The sequence below is a fragment of the Camellia sinensis genome, chromosome 8 (assembly GCF_055761805.1).
Source record: "Camellia sinensis isolate YWXY chromosome 8, ASM5576180v1, whole genome shotgun sequence".
Classification (NCBI taxonomy): Eukaryota; Viridiplantae; Streptophyta; class Magnoliopsida; order Ericales; family Theaceae; genus Camellia; species Camellia sinensis.
In genome coordinates this window covers 159,619,547-159,633,037 of record NC_138968.1, presented here as the reverse complement: position 1 = coordinate 159,633,037, position 13,491 = coordinate 159,619,547, and the positions used below count along the sequence as shown (strand labels likewise).

Sequence of the window (13,491 nt, the reverse complement as noted above, 5' to 3'; positions counted from 1 at the left end):
ACCTTATTTTTTATTTTTTATTACAATGATAATTTCAAATGAAATTATTAAAAAGAATATCAATAATTTTGAGACACCTCATCTCACAATTAAACCTATGTATCCACTACATCATGAGTTAGGGTTTATGAGAGCATCCAACTCTATTATCATCTATTCATCTTCCTTAAATCCCATCTTTAAAACTTACCTACTCTCAAAATTTTGAAAATCCTTTGATGGCAATATTCCAGCGGTAACGGTAACAACCATTTGATTACCTACACTTATCCGGCAATGACAATGAGTGAAAGTTTTTCCGGTAACCATAACTCCATAAGACGAGAGAAGTACAACAATAAAAGATTAGAGGAAGTTTATACGTTTAATGGTGTTCTAAGCTCAGATGAGATTGGTCTTGTAAGAATAAGTTTTTTAAAAAAAATTGGCAAAAATAATAAAAACTGCTCATTATATTTTCGAGACCAAACTCCCGAACATATTACCGAAATTCGGGAACACAGGCCCAAATATTGTTTATTTGTTCGGGAACAGATAACCGAAACTCGTGGAGATAGCAGAACCCACGAAAGGGGAATTTTGAATCAATAACAAAAAAACTCTACATTTATTTTCTCATGTCATCAACAAATATCTGAAGATAAAGTAGTAATCACTTTCATGGGTTTTGTTAGGGTTTTTTGGAATAGAGACTTTTTGAGGTGTGGAGGTGTGCATTCAATTGAATGTGTGAAATATTTTTATAAAGATAATTTTGGTATCATTTTGGGGGAAGAAAAAAAAATTTAGAAGTTTTAAAATTTATAAGTGAGGATCCAAAAAAAAAAAAAGGTCCAAAATAATTGATGAGATATTAGTAGCAACAATCATTTTTAATTGGTGTAAAATAGTAGAGTGTATAATATGGACGGATTTACCTAAGGCTATGTTATAGCATGAAGGTTTGGGTTGGGTTAGGGCTATTTCAGGCACAAAAAATAAAATAAAATTTTTAACTTAATAAGGCAAAATGTCACATTCAAATTATAATCATTTTATTTTTTATCTCACACAAATTAAAAAAATCAAAAAGTCTATTTTAAACAAGACTTTTTAATCTTAAATTAATAGCCAAAAAATGAAAAAGCTAACTCACCCAAATGAAGGCTTTTATAAATACTTCATAACAGTTCCGCTACATAGCTCGAAAGTTCCGAGCTCGAAATCAGCCCAAATCCAAAACGATATCGTTTTGGAATAGCTTTTTTTATTTATTTATTTTTGAAGAGGCAACAGAAGAAGAAGAAGGAGGTAGAAAGAAGGAGAAAAAATAAGAGGAGAGGACCACAGAGAGAGAGAGAGAGAGTGAAATTTTTTATTTTTTTTTTCTTTCATCCTTTCCATAACTGGAAATCAAACCAAAAATCATCATCAACACAATAGAAAATCAAACCAAAAACCATCATCAACATAGCAGAGAGAGAGAGAGTGGATTTTTTTTTTTTCCATCCATTCCATAACTAGAAATCAAACAAAAAATCATCATCATCAACCAAACATATCATCCTCATCACACATAAAGATTAACCAAAAAATAAACCCACAATAGAGATCAACAACAAAAAAAAAAATGTAAAAACCCACAGAACACATCAAAATCAAAAATCAAAAAAACAAACCAAATCTACACAAATCTACCATCACCATCACCATCACCGTCTGTCGCCCACGTCTCGCACTGTCGCCATCTCCATATCTTTCTACCTTCCAGCTCTCTCTCTCTGTCTGTGTGTTCGCCCCTCTCTTTCTTTTCTCTTCCTCTCACTCTCTCTCTTCCTTTTCATATATAAAGGTGGGAATTTTTTTTTTTTTTAACCAAAACGACGTCGTTTTAAAATTCAGATATTCGGGCCGTCGCAACTTTGAGCTCTCACACATTTTCCTACGTCCGAATCCTAAGGAGGTAATCAAAAACTAACTTGTGTGCGAGTGCGACGCACACGATAATATCTCCATCTTCAAAATTTATATTTGTTTTTTATTTTTAAAAATTTGAACAAAACAAAGAGGAGGGAAAAAGAAGATCCACTTCGCTCTCAAAGGATTCAAGCGCCTCTCTCCCGATCCCAAATCCCCCCCTCTCTGAATTCTTTATTGTAGATTGTAGTTTTTCAAACCCTCAGATCTGTTAAATTTGTTGTTAAAATCTCACTTCTCTAACCATTTCAATGGCTGAAACCCTAAGCCCTAATCCCACGACTGCACAGAAGCAGAGAATCGCCATGGCCTCTCGCCTCCAATCCCCAACCAGCACCTTCTTCTTGGGCTCCAACAACGACCAACTCGAACGCGCCCAGGCCCGCGCCGCCCGCGCTGCCGCCATCCGCCGCAAAACCGCCCCCGCCTCTCCTCCGCCTGCTCCCGACCCCTGTCTCGACAAACAACAAATTCTCGAGTTGTTCCAAAACTGCATCAAACTCGCTAGCGAGAATGTAATTTTAACTGCCTGAAGTTTTTCATGTTTAATGTTGATTTGGAAATGTATTTGGTTGATTTGGATGATTTGTGTGATGCAGAAAATTAATCAGAAGAATACATGGGAGCTGAGTTTGATTGATCACCTCTGTGATATTATTAAGGTGGAAGACGAGGATGATATGGAGACCAACTTTCAAAAGGTAGTAATTTTTGTGCCTTGTATTTGACTGCATATTTCCATAAATTGTAAATATTTGTATGTTATTTGCATTTTTTCTAAGTAGGCAAGTTGCACGTTGGAAGCCGGAGTTAAAATTTACTCGATGAGGGTGGATTCAGTGCATTCAGAGGCATACAAGGTTCTTGGAGGGATTACTCGAGTCGGTCAACAAAATGAACCAGGTTAGCTTTTTCCAGTGCCCACGAAAACATAGCTTCTTTAGCAATTTTGTTCTTCCTAGTCCTGTTCCTTGCTTGATATAAATTTGATTCTTTTTTAAATTTCAATGCAAATTTTTTTGAAGGACTTTCTGATAATCATATTGATTTTACATGAAGATTAAAATAAAAAAAAAATTCATTACTCAAGGTTGATCTGTGTTGGGGAGTGGTGGATTGGGTATCTTTGGCTTATTTTCACAAAGCAGTTAGTCTTGTATTGAAGCCCATGTTTTATGTTCAACAGCATGGCATTTACCAATGCATCAAGAATCAACAATAGCAATAAGGAAAACACATTATGTTCCTAATTTACATTTTCAAAATCGATAATTAGCCTAGCTACAGTGGGCTAAAGTGAACGTGCAAGGGCTATCTAAATTTTGGTACTCTAGGCTCTTTAAACTTTGTAAATCGTGGATCAACATTATGTCATTATCATTTTGCTTTAATTTTAATGAACTAATACACATTCAAGTGGATATCTTTTGGTGCATGTAGTTTGTTGACAATATAGTTTTAATTGATGAAACTAGGGTATGAGTAAACTCAGAATAGAAACTAAGTCGGAGTTTAAAATGTGGATAGCAACTTCAGAATCCAAAAGTTTCAGGTTAAGTAAAACGTAGACAAAATTGGATTGAGATTTTAGCAAAACTAGAAGCACTAACGAGGAAATAAGAGTGATAATTTGTAATATCTTGGACCAATTATCAATAAAGAAGCAGAGATTATGGAGGATGTGACTGATAGGCTTATAACAGGATAGGTGACATGGAAGAGTGCTTCATTAATGTGCTGTGATTGTTGTTTTTATTAAGTTAAAGGAAAGATGTCTAAAGGATAGTTATTAAGGCCAATTTATGGTATGGTTTAAAATGTTAAGCATCCAAAAATATGTCTAAAAATGAGCATAGCCTATTGAAGATATTAAGATGGATAAGTGGTGCTACAAGGAAAGACAAAATCTAAAACTAATATGTCCATAGTAAGTTAAAAACAGAATCTAACAAAGATAAATTGATATAAAATTATTTGAGATGGTTTTTCCGTGCATAAAAATACCAATTAACACCTTGGGAAAGTGTAAATAGAAATATGATTAAGGTTGAAGATGCCAAAAGGAAAGAAGGTTGACCAATAAGTATTGGTTAAGGATGTGAGAAAGGACATTATTGCCTTAGATTTAATTGATGGGCTCGAACATTGCAAATTTGAGAAATAGATCCACGCAGCCGATCTCAAATAATCAAGCTTTAGGCTTTTTGAATTGAGTTGCAACTTTTATCTCAAGCAAGAAGTTGATATACTCTTTCCTTTGTAATATTTGTTATTATTGTTGTGATCTTGTCAACTTAATTTTCCTCATAATTAATTGGTCATGGGTTTTATTTGCAAATGGGAAATTTTGTCATTTTACTCTCTCTCTCTCTCTCTCTTGTCCTTTTTCTTTTGATTTCATTCCTCCTTTAGCTTTTATATGTCTTTCTATGGCTTTCATATTCCATGCTTATAAGGTTAATGAAAATACATAATGTTGCAGTTTGAGCTGTGACTTTCAGCATTTTTTTTTCATGTTTAGTGTCATCTTATTTCTTGGCCTCTTGATGTTCTGCTATTGTGGCAGATAATGTGATGGAAGATGCCAATGTCAGCAACGGGCAAGAGGAAGGCAATTCTAAAAAAGAGCAAGAGAGGAAGGTAGGAAGATTTCTAATATTATAGAATAGGTTACTCATTAAACTCAAGCTAAAGGAATGAATTTATGCAGGTGTCACCTTTATCAACATTGGAATCGTCATTTGAGGCTCTTAATGTTAAGAAATTTGATGGTGACTGCTTGTTCTCTCTGTTCTATCTACTAATGTCATTTTGACGATGAAGTTATAATGGATTTCTTTTCTTTTCAGTTGCTTTTGCTGTGGATCCTCTCTATCATCAAACATCTGCACAGTTTGATGAAGGAGGGGCCAAGGGCCTCTTGCTGAATAATCTTGGAGTATACGGTGGCTGTCAGGTGCTTTTTGATTCATTGGAAGTGCCAGGGAAGTTTATGTCTTGTGCAAATCAGCATGACAAATTAGACACAATTGATCTTTCTTTTGCTAAAGGTGCACTGCTTTTGTTAGTATGTTGTGATTCTGGTTTTTGTTTTTGTTGTATGAATTGAATGCATGTTGAGAGTGTTGAGAGGTTTGATTATTTTCCTTGTTTTCTTTATAGAACACATTGAACAGATGGTGTTCAACATGCACAAGAAGGATGAAATTTCTCCAACTCTCAGGAATATAGTCAATTTATTTGATGAAAGTAGCCAAAGACCATCAGATACATTTTCTTCTGGACTGAAATCAGCAGAGCAAGTTCATGAAACTATTAGTGGAAATAATGCTGAGTTGGACGATAATGCATTTGATAATTGTGGGACCTGGGCCTTTGATCATGACGACCAAACAAGTGTGGTTGGTGAAGATACTTTTGGTGGAGATCCAATTTCACCAATTTATCGCGAGGTTTCTTGTTGTATGACTGTCAGAAATGTGGCTTTTAAGGGTTTTGAAATTTAATTCTATTTTAATTATTTGGAGTAGAAATTGATGAAGTTGTATATTTTATTTTTCTTGTTGCAGGAAAATCAACCATTTGTTTTTCATGAGCCTGATATAGATGACAGGTTTGATAAAGTTGATGGGTACTTGTTTTTAAGTTTGGGATTTACTTCAAAACAAAATACCTGGGCAGGCCCCGATCATTGGAAGTATCGAAAAGTAAAAGGTTGGCTTTTGAAGCTTGTGGCAGCCATATCATCAATCTGCTCTTCACTTTAATTATGTAATATATAACCTTTTTTTTATAGGTTCAGAGGATCTTGCCACAGAAAATGGATCACCTTTAGCAGCTAAGAAGCCAAGGAACAAAAAACAAGCAGAACTTGATATTGATTTCACAAAAGCCTTGGACAATGAGATTTCAGATGTCTTTGCTCCACCTAAGAACCCCAATTCATTACTGCTGCCAGCAAAAAGAGAGTCATGTAATAAAACACTTCCAGAAGATTGCCATTATCAACCAGAGGATCTTGTCAAGTTGTTTCTTCTACCTAATGTCATGGTAACACTTGTCTTTGATTACAAATAGACAATATGATTTGCAATTGTGTAGTGTTTTATAATCTCTTTTACAATATGTTTTTTCCTGGTTGTAGTGCCTTGGGAGGAGAGGAAGAAAGTCTTCAGGTAAATAATCTGAGTGCTAATATTGCAAGTATTCTTTGATGCCAAATAGGCATTTATAATGATGTGTTGATCTTTTGTTGCAGTACTTATTTTTTTATTTGTACCACTTTGTGTATTTTTTCATTTTGGTGGGTCATAAATAATACTTGTTTCTTGTTCAAAGTCACATATACACACCATTTCTTTATGGGTGCCACAGCTTTCGATTGCATTGGGTTCCACTTTCACTTGCACACCATGAATTTGTAATTATTTTCCCCACTTCCCATTGATTTTTTCCCCCCAAAACTGAAATGAATGTTTTTGTGTTAATCCAAATTGGTGAAATTGAGATAATTGTCAGCTTTGCAGAAATAGCACAATAAACAAAATATTTAGGCTTACATTTTCAAACAGGCAGCAACTTGTTTTGTTTTTTTGGTTGTCAGTCTTATTTTGGGAATAACCATCAGCGAAAACTAACTCTACAAAATGGGCAAAAGATTGCTGTTAATTTTCCTAAATGGTTCCTCTTACCAAAAAATGTCCTATTCTGCTCACCCTACATGAGCCACTTCAAAGCCAAAGGGGCCATACCCATGTTCTCCTTCCACCCGCATCCCCTTCAAGCCATACAAGCTCTCCCACGTCTCTAGGAAACACCCAAGTGGCTCCAAACAAGATAAGAATAGAAGACCAAAGCTCCCTCGCCGTGTCACAATCAATTAATTTGCACTTTCTTTTTCTTCTTGTAATAAAATTGCCAATTGTAAGAATTTGTCTTGCTATGCCTTGATGAGTTCATTCCAAATGATGAAATTACACATAATATATACAATTTATTTAATGTTATTCTGTGGATTACTGTGCTTGATTCTGCCGTCAGAGGAATGGAATCAACAAAGAGATGATGACAGACCATTGCCGTCATGGGATGATGAAAATTTGTATGGTGGTCAATATGATGATGGAGATGTTCATAGTGATGTGGAGGATTCAAACACACTCGTCTCTCAGCCTCGTCAGGTTTGTTTTTGATATTTATTCCTGATGTGTACACTAAAGTGATTTCTTGGGTATTGCAGTGTGTGATTTTCAGGGAGGGTAGCTTGTCAAATGATATTATGGTAGTCTCAAAATTAAGATTTCTGCCTCTATATAAGAATTGACAAGGACATGTGGGGATATCATTTTTCATGTTTTGTATTCAATGTTGGCCACCAAGAAATTGGGAAAAATAAATAGAAGAGAATTCAAATATTGTCTTTCTATCATTTCATTAAAGAAAAGGCAGAAAATAGTTATGTTGCTCCATTGCTTAAAGGATTTACTTTCTTTTGGTCCTTAGCAAGTACGATAGATTGTCAGATTCAAGGTAACAAAATTTCTGTTCTTATTTTCCCAACATTTTTACTATTAACCAGTCAGAACATAAGAAAGAAAAAAGGACACAAGAGAATATGCAATTCACAAATTGTTATTATTGTCAAATTGTACTGTTATCTTTTGAAAATATTTGCATTTATGCTTACACTGTTTGCTTCTCTAAATAAATCAGGTAAATAAGATCGAAGTACAATACGACAGAACTTCTAAACAAGTTGATGTCCAGGCACTGAAAGAAACTCTGTGGGACCATATACAAGAATCTACTCAAATGTCTATTCAGGTAAGCTATAAGTGTTTTTTACCGTTGGCATGAATCTTTGTCAAGAGCAGATGTAACATGATTAAATTACAAATTACATAGAAAGATTTGCTGTCTTGTTTACTTTGGCTTCGTTTGGGAAGTTGCTATTTTAGTAGGCTATTTTAGTTTTTGGCTATTTTAGTAGGCTAAAATTTTTGTGTTTGGGAAGATGATTGGATTTTTTTATGGTTGGATGTGATGTTTGTGAGAGAAAAAGTGAAATGATTATGGGTTTGATGTGATATTTTGTCTTATTAGCTATTTTAGCCTATTTTGTCTTTTTGTGAATTTTAGCCTAAATTACGCTATTTTTTTTCTTCCCAAACACCCCCTTTGTATGTTTAGGTTAAAAAGGTGAATGATATTTTGTCTTGGGAAAAAAATGAATGTAAGGCTTGGTTTGGCATGTCCTAAATAATACAAAAAGTCAAAAAGTCACTATCCTATTTAAGTCACATCATCTTATTTAAATCACATCACCTCTCTAACACATCACATCAAGCCCAATCCAAACCCAACCCATATAAGCCAATAAGTCAAAAAGTGCACTTTTTTAGAACATCCCAAACCAACCCTAAGTATAAATATACTCCGTTTATCTCTACAATCTGCAAGGGATGGAACATATTTAGTCTATGCTTGGAGTTATGTGAAAAAAGTTCTTCATTGAGATGAGTACATCTATTCCTTACTCCAAATGCCTACTTTTGTTGGCATTCTCAACCTGTAGTACCATAGAGTAATGATATTTGATACTTATGATCTAGATATTTCACAATTTTTTTGAAAAATAATGAGACATCATTCCAGTTTGTTTTTCCATGGCCCTCCATATGTTCGCATCATCTGCACTATATGACATATGTGCTTTTTTTTTTTTTTTTTTTGGGTATGTGTGTTTCTGCTGTGCTAGTTGTCTACTTTGGTGTTATATTATGACCATTGTGCTTGATCTCATTATTATTATTATTATTATTTATTTTTATTTTATTTTATTTTATTTTTTTAGTGTGAAAAGTAATATCTAATTGTGGATTAACTTCAGGGGCAGAAAGAAATGGTATCTTTCAAGTACATCTTGGCCAGCTTTCCGGAAGACTGCAGGGCAGCTGCAGCACTTCAGGATATCTCTCCCCATCTGTGTTTCATATGCCTTCTGCATTTAGCCAATGAGCATGGATTGAACATCCATGGCTGCACCAACTTGAATGATCTTAGCATACACTTACCACCCAACTGAGATGTGCTTTCGAGTGCAGTGATTTAAATCTCCATTTTATTGTTTTTTGTTTACTTCTGTTATGCATAGCATAGCTCGTGCTTGATGTGTTAACTAATCTGTGGAATGATTCTCAAGTTGGAGCAAACGAACAAGACTGTAAAAAAATGTCATTTATGTTGTATTCTGTCAACAATATTGTCTAAATCATGTGCAGATTTTGTTGACAAGCATTTTTGTCTCTTCATACTCTCTTTACAGCTAGAAATCAGAATTAGTTATTGAGCGTTTACATTTTCTTGTTATAAGTTCTATACTGAAAATGATATGAAATGAATGTTTTTGCTTAATGAACAGATCCATTAGAGGACTCAACCCTAGATAGAATGACTATATTTGCTCTATTGTTTGCACAATCAATCATCTAAAGACACTATTTTGATCTATCATTGACTAAGAAAGCTCCTGCTGCATTCTTCAGCATATACTGACGATGCACCATAAAACTTTTGAACCAGCCTATAATTTGATTGCTTCAAAGCTTGTCTTAAAGAGAGAGATCACTTCTTTCAAACATCAGTCATCAAGTACTATGCATTCTTAACTATGCAGCACAGTTGAGTAATTTTTACACAATTAATCACGGCTGAGGTTTTCTTCAGCTGCTACCTCTTGATCAAGAAAACACAAAACAGAATTCACTTCCAGAACAGTAAACCAGAATGTGAAACATATAAAGTGCAGCTCCACATAACTGCTGAACTATTTTGCAACAACTGTTACTAATTCAAAAATAATGGAATCAAAACAGGCCTTGGCATTTTTTTTTCCTTCTTTGATCACATAGTTTGCCCCATTAGGGGTGTATATGAAACCATGAAAGCACAACATGGCTGAACTACGGCTGACATAATCTAATATTGATTTAAGCATTTTATAGTAACAAATACACAATCCCTATTTTCAATGTCTTACCAGTGGGGGGTTTTTAAATTAACAATTAGGGGGAGGGAGGACGTGCTCCTTTTCCGCAGATTGGCTGTATTGAAATGCCATGAAACAAATGGATACTTCTATAAGAGTACTAAGAATTGGATCAGATGGTTCAACCTAGTTCATCAAATTCATAAACATCCTCCTCCTTTGACGTGGGATCACACGAGGCTATCAGCATTTTATGCAGATTGAACATTACCCTGAGACTGTGTACGAGACTTCGCGGCCCCTTCTTTCCATCCTCTTTGATGAGCCCTCTGCTCCCACATTTCAGTCAGTTTCTTCTGTGCCAATAAAGATGCCTCAGATTTTTCCCTTGCCTCTTCACAAGTTTCCATCCCCGAATTGCACTTGTCTGCCTCCTTTTGATATTGGGATGTTATCTTCTTGGCCTCAAGAAGAGCCATGTCAGCACGCCGCTGACTTTCCAAAGCTTCAGTTTCTCGTAGCTTCAGCTCCTCAGACAAAAGCTCTGAAAAGTTATTTTCTGTGTCTTCATTCCCTTCTGGATCATGCTTTGCACAATCTGCATGAAAATATGCCAACAGAACAAAGAAAAGATAAAAAGTCAAGCACCTAGATAAACATTTTTGTTTCATATACAGATTCATGCTATTAGGCAGTCCAAGACCTCAGAGCAAGGAGGTTTGCTAAATTTGAGCAGAAATATAGCTCGGGAAAACTTGAAATCTGTATCTAGGATTATTCAAATCGTATTGTAATGTTCAACATGTTATCAGTTGTGGCCAAAAAGAAACTCAAATGATTATAGACCATCAATTGGTTGGAAAAAAGCATTAATGTCGCAAAATGTAAAGCTAGAAAATCCCAAATCGACTCACAACCTCCTATGTCAGTGCCCCTAATAGTGTCCGACACTAATGATGGTTTGCCTAACATTGAAGATAAGTGAAAAGAAAATGTTCTCATCACATTTCTCTTTCTTTATAAAAGTGAATGTTCAGGTAACTTAACTTGATGGTCCAGTCCAGTATGGGTGAAACAAAAAAATATGTGCAAATGTTTGTGTGAGGGGGGTGGGGATATGTTATTCTCTTTTCAAAAGCCAAACCAAAACAATTTGCAATTTTGCATATACTCAATAACAGAGAGAAACTCACCTGTAAAAGAAGTGTTGGTCAGTCCTGCAAGAAACAAAGTCGAAGGACAAAAATAAGAACATGTTTCAGAAAATTGAAAGAGTGGCAGAATATTCAAATAATATATTCAGTAAAAGATGGCAACCCTAGGTTGGTGAATAAAAAACAAGAAGCCAACATGCAAAAGCATGCCTGTCAAAATTATAGCCAAAGAATTATACAACAAAAATATGTGACATTCAATAGTGATGAGAACAGGGGCTTATATAGCATGTCTTAATTGGATGTTTAAACCAATATACTTACAGTGGCGTGATATTATGGCTTTTGATGAAAGGTTAATTAAGGTGAAAAAAAATAAAAACTAAAATTCTCATCCCAGAACATTTCTTTTTTTGGTTTTGTTTTGTTTTGTTTTTTAATCAAAAAATGATAAATGGAATCCAGTTCATGCAGAGTTACAATAGCAGATGGTACTTTTTTAGTTGGGGGTGCTTTAGAGAGAAATTTACCTACAGTTAGGGAAAAGGGAAAAAAAGTCGTCAAGATAGTGAAATAATATTTAAGCAGCAATTGATAAGAATCCCATCTCTCATGCAAACTAGTAGAGTAAAATGAAATCAGATTCCCAAGATCATCCCCAAAGAGGGCCTTATCCTCAATTACTTATGCTGTGTTTGGTTCAAGAATTTAAGGAGAGATTTGGAAAGGAAAAGGGAAAAAGGAAGATGAAAAGGTGTGTGAAACTAAGTGAAATCACATTTCACCATCCTTTTTCCTTTCCATTTCCAAATCCTGGAACCAAACACAACCTTAGAGAATTTTCATTGAATTTCATCTTATCAGGTAAAAATAGGAGCCAAAATAAGGACATCCTTCCTTGACACAAATACATTGAATAGCAGAGTCTCTAAGGTTAGGCATCAACTGAATGGCATTAAACTGTTTGCCCACCAATTACAACAAAGAAGCCACAAAGCAAATTCTCTTCTACATAATAATATCCACACAACAATAAATTTATACATCAACTTTCACATTTCAAAGGGTTGGTGCAGTTCATTCAAATCAAGATTTTTACTCAAATTTGGAATGAAATTAGATGAAAAGGCGCTAGATCATGAGATCTACGAGCTAAATTAAAGTCCTTTCCCAAATTTAGTAATCATTAATTGAGTGTCCAATGAAGAAGAGATCTGCAAGAGAAAACCCACCTTGGGGAATGGAGAGGAGAGGCTGAGAAGAGCAATCGCAGAGGCAGGGAGGGCAAGAGGAGGTGGCTAAGCCTTCCATGAAGTGCCAGTACAGAGGAGGACCCACTATGTACCCGAACAAGCACAGAGACATCACCACGAAGATCGCTTTCAACACTCCCGGATTGCACGATCCTGCGTCGTTCATTACCATTTTTCCAAGCTTTTCTCTCTGTCTCCCCGGGCTGGAATGGAATGGAGTCAGAGAGAGATCTCGCTAATAGAGAGAGAAAGAGAACGATGAGACGAGTCAAACCGAATGAGTGTGGGGGCAGAAGGGAAGTGAGATCGTATCGTAGTTGACAAGCTTGGATTCACTTATTAAAAATTATAAGAGTGTTTGGTGGTTGGAAAAATTATGATTTAAATGACTTGGAATATTTAAAATGATATTATTTTGGATGTAAATGATTTTGTTTTGATATATTCGAATTATTTGAGTAACAGAAATTTTGGTAATCAAATATTTTTTTAAAAATTAATATTAAGGATTCACCTTTTTCTTTTCTATATATATATATACTAGCGTATGCCCGTGCCTGAAGGCACGGTGCAATTAATGATGACATTAAAATATAAATCAAAATTAGAGAGTGATGTATTCAAATTTTTTGTTTTGTTTTGTTTTGTTTTGTTTTTTTCTCTTTTCAAAGAGTAGGTAATGAATTCATGGGAAGAAGAAAAATCCCTAAATGAAGACATGAAACTTAAATGAAACACCAATTTATTAGAAACCCAAATAAATTTCAGGAACCCCCAAAATTAGGAACATCCATGACTCTCAAAATGATGTAAACCAATCATATATTTTTATTTTTTTTTTCCTTTCTAGACCAATCACAGGTGAGTCAGAATTATAAAGTTGTATTTTTTTTAAGAATATGTAACATTTTTGATATTTTTAATAAAAAAAAAAAAATCTTCCTAAGATAAATTGCACTTCTCCCAAATTGAAACACTTCTATCAGAACACAAAATATACATATGTGTGTGTACAGGTAAGTTGAACTTGTGTTTTGTGCAAATAAATAAAAATTAAGAGAGGATGCTATACGAAATGGTTCATTTAGGGTTCATTAACATACCCTGACCCTGCTTACATTTAGGGGTGTGCATAAAAATC

General features: G+C 34.8%; 2 protein-coding genes across 2 annotated transcripts; one reads left to right on the top strand and one right to left on the bottom strand.

Moving 5' to 3' along the window:
- Nucleotides 1–2,033: 2,033 nt before the first annotated feature.
- EMB2795 (condensin complex subunit) lies at nt 2,034–9,252 on the top strand. Its single transcript, XM_028267196.2, has 13 exons — nt 2,034–2,471; nt 2,556–2,657; nt 2,742–2,859; nt 4,523–4,596; nt 4,667–4,727; nt 4,806–5,006; nt 5,119–5,408; nt 5,526–5,670; nt 5,753–6,006; nt 6,101–6,131; nt 6,997–7,136; nt 7,669–7,779; nt 8,846–9,252. Exons 1-13 carry the CDS (start codon nt 2,208–2,210, stop codon nt 9,038–9,040), a joined length of 1,986 nt encoding a protein of 661 aa, XP_028122997.2. The 5' UTR covers nt 2,034–2,207; the 3' UTR covers nt 9,041–9,252.
- A 561-nt stretch (nt 9,253–9,813) lies between these two features.
- On the bottom strand, nt 9,814–12,717 carry LOC114320097 (uncharacterized). Its single transcript, XM_028267197.2, has 3 exons — nt 12,330–12,717; nt 11,137–11,160; nt 9,814–10,541 (listed from the first exon to the last, which is right to left on the bottom strand). The coding sequence occupies exons 1-3, from the start codon at nt 12,520–12,522 to the stop codon at nt 10,195–10,197; spliced, it is 564 nt and encodes a 187-aa protein (XP_028122998.1). The 5' UTR covers nt 12,523–12,717; the 3' UTR covers nt 9,814–10,194.
- Nucleotides 12,718–13,491: the final 774 nt, after the last annotated feature.

Coding starts and splice junctions, on each gene's coding strand:
- EMB2795 (XM_028267196.2), top strand. CDS start 2,208: ATGGCTGAAACCCTAAGCCCTAATCCCACGACTGCACAGAAGCAGAGA. Junction 4,728..4,805: donor TAATGTTAAGAAATTTGATG/GTGACTGCTTGT, acceptor TTTTCTTTTCAG/TTGCTTTTGCTGTGGATCCT. Junction 7,137..7,668: donor TCGTCTCTCAGCCTCGTCAG/GTTTGTTTTTGA, acceptor TAAATAAATCAG/GTAAATAAGATCGAAGTACA.
- LOC114320097 (XM_028267197.2), bottom strand. CDS start 12,522: ATGGTAATGAACGACGCAGGATCGTGCAATCCGGGAGTGTTGAAAGCG. Junction 11,161..12,329: donor TCTCCTCTCCATTCCCCAAG/GTGGGTTTTCTC, acceptor TGTTTCTTGCAG/GACTGACCAACACTTCTTTT. Junction 10,542..11,136: donor GACCAACACTTCTTTTACAG/GTGAGTTTCTCT, acceptor ATTTTCATGCAG/ATTGTGCAAAGCATGATCCA.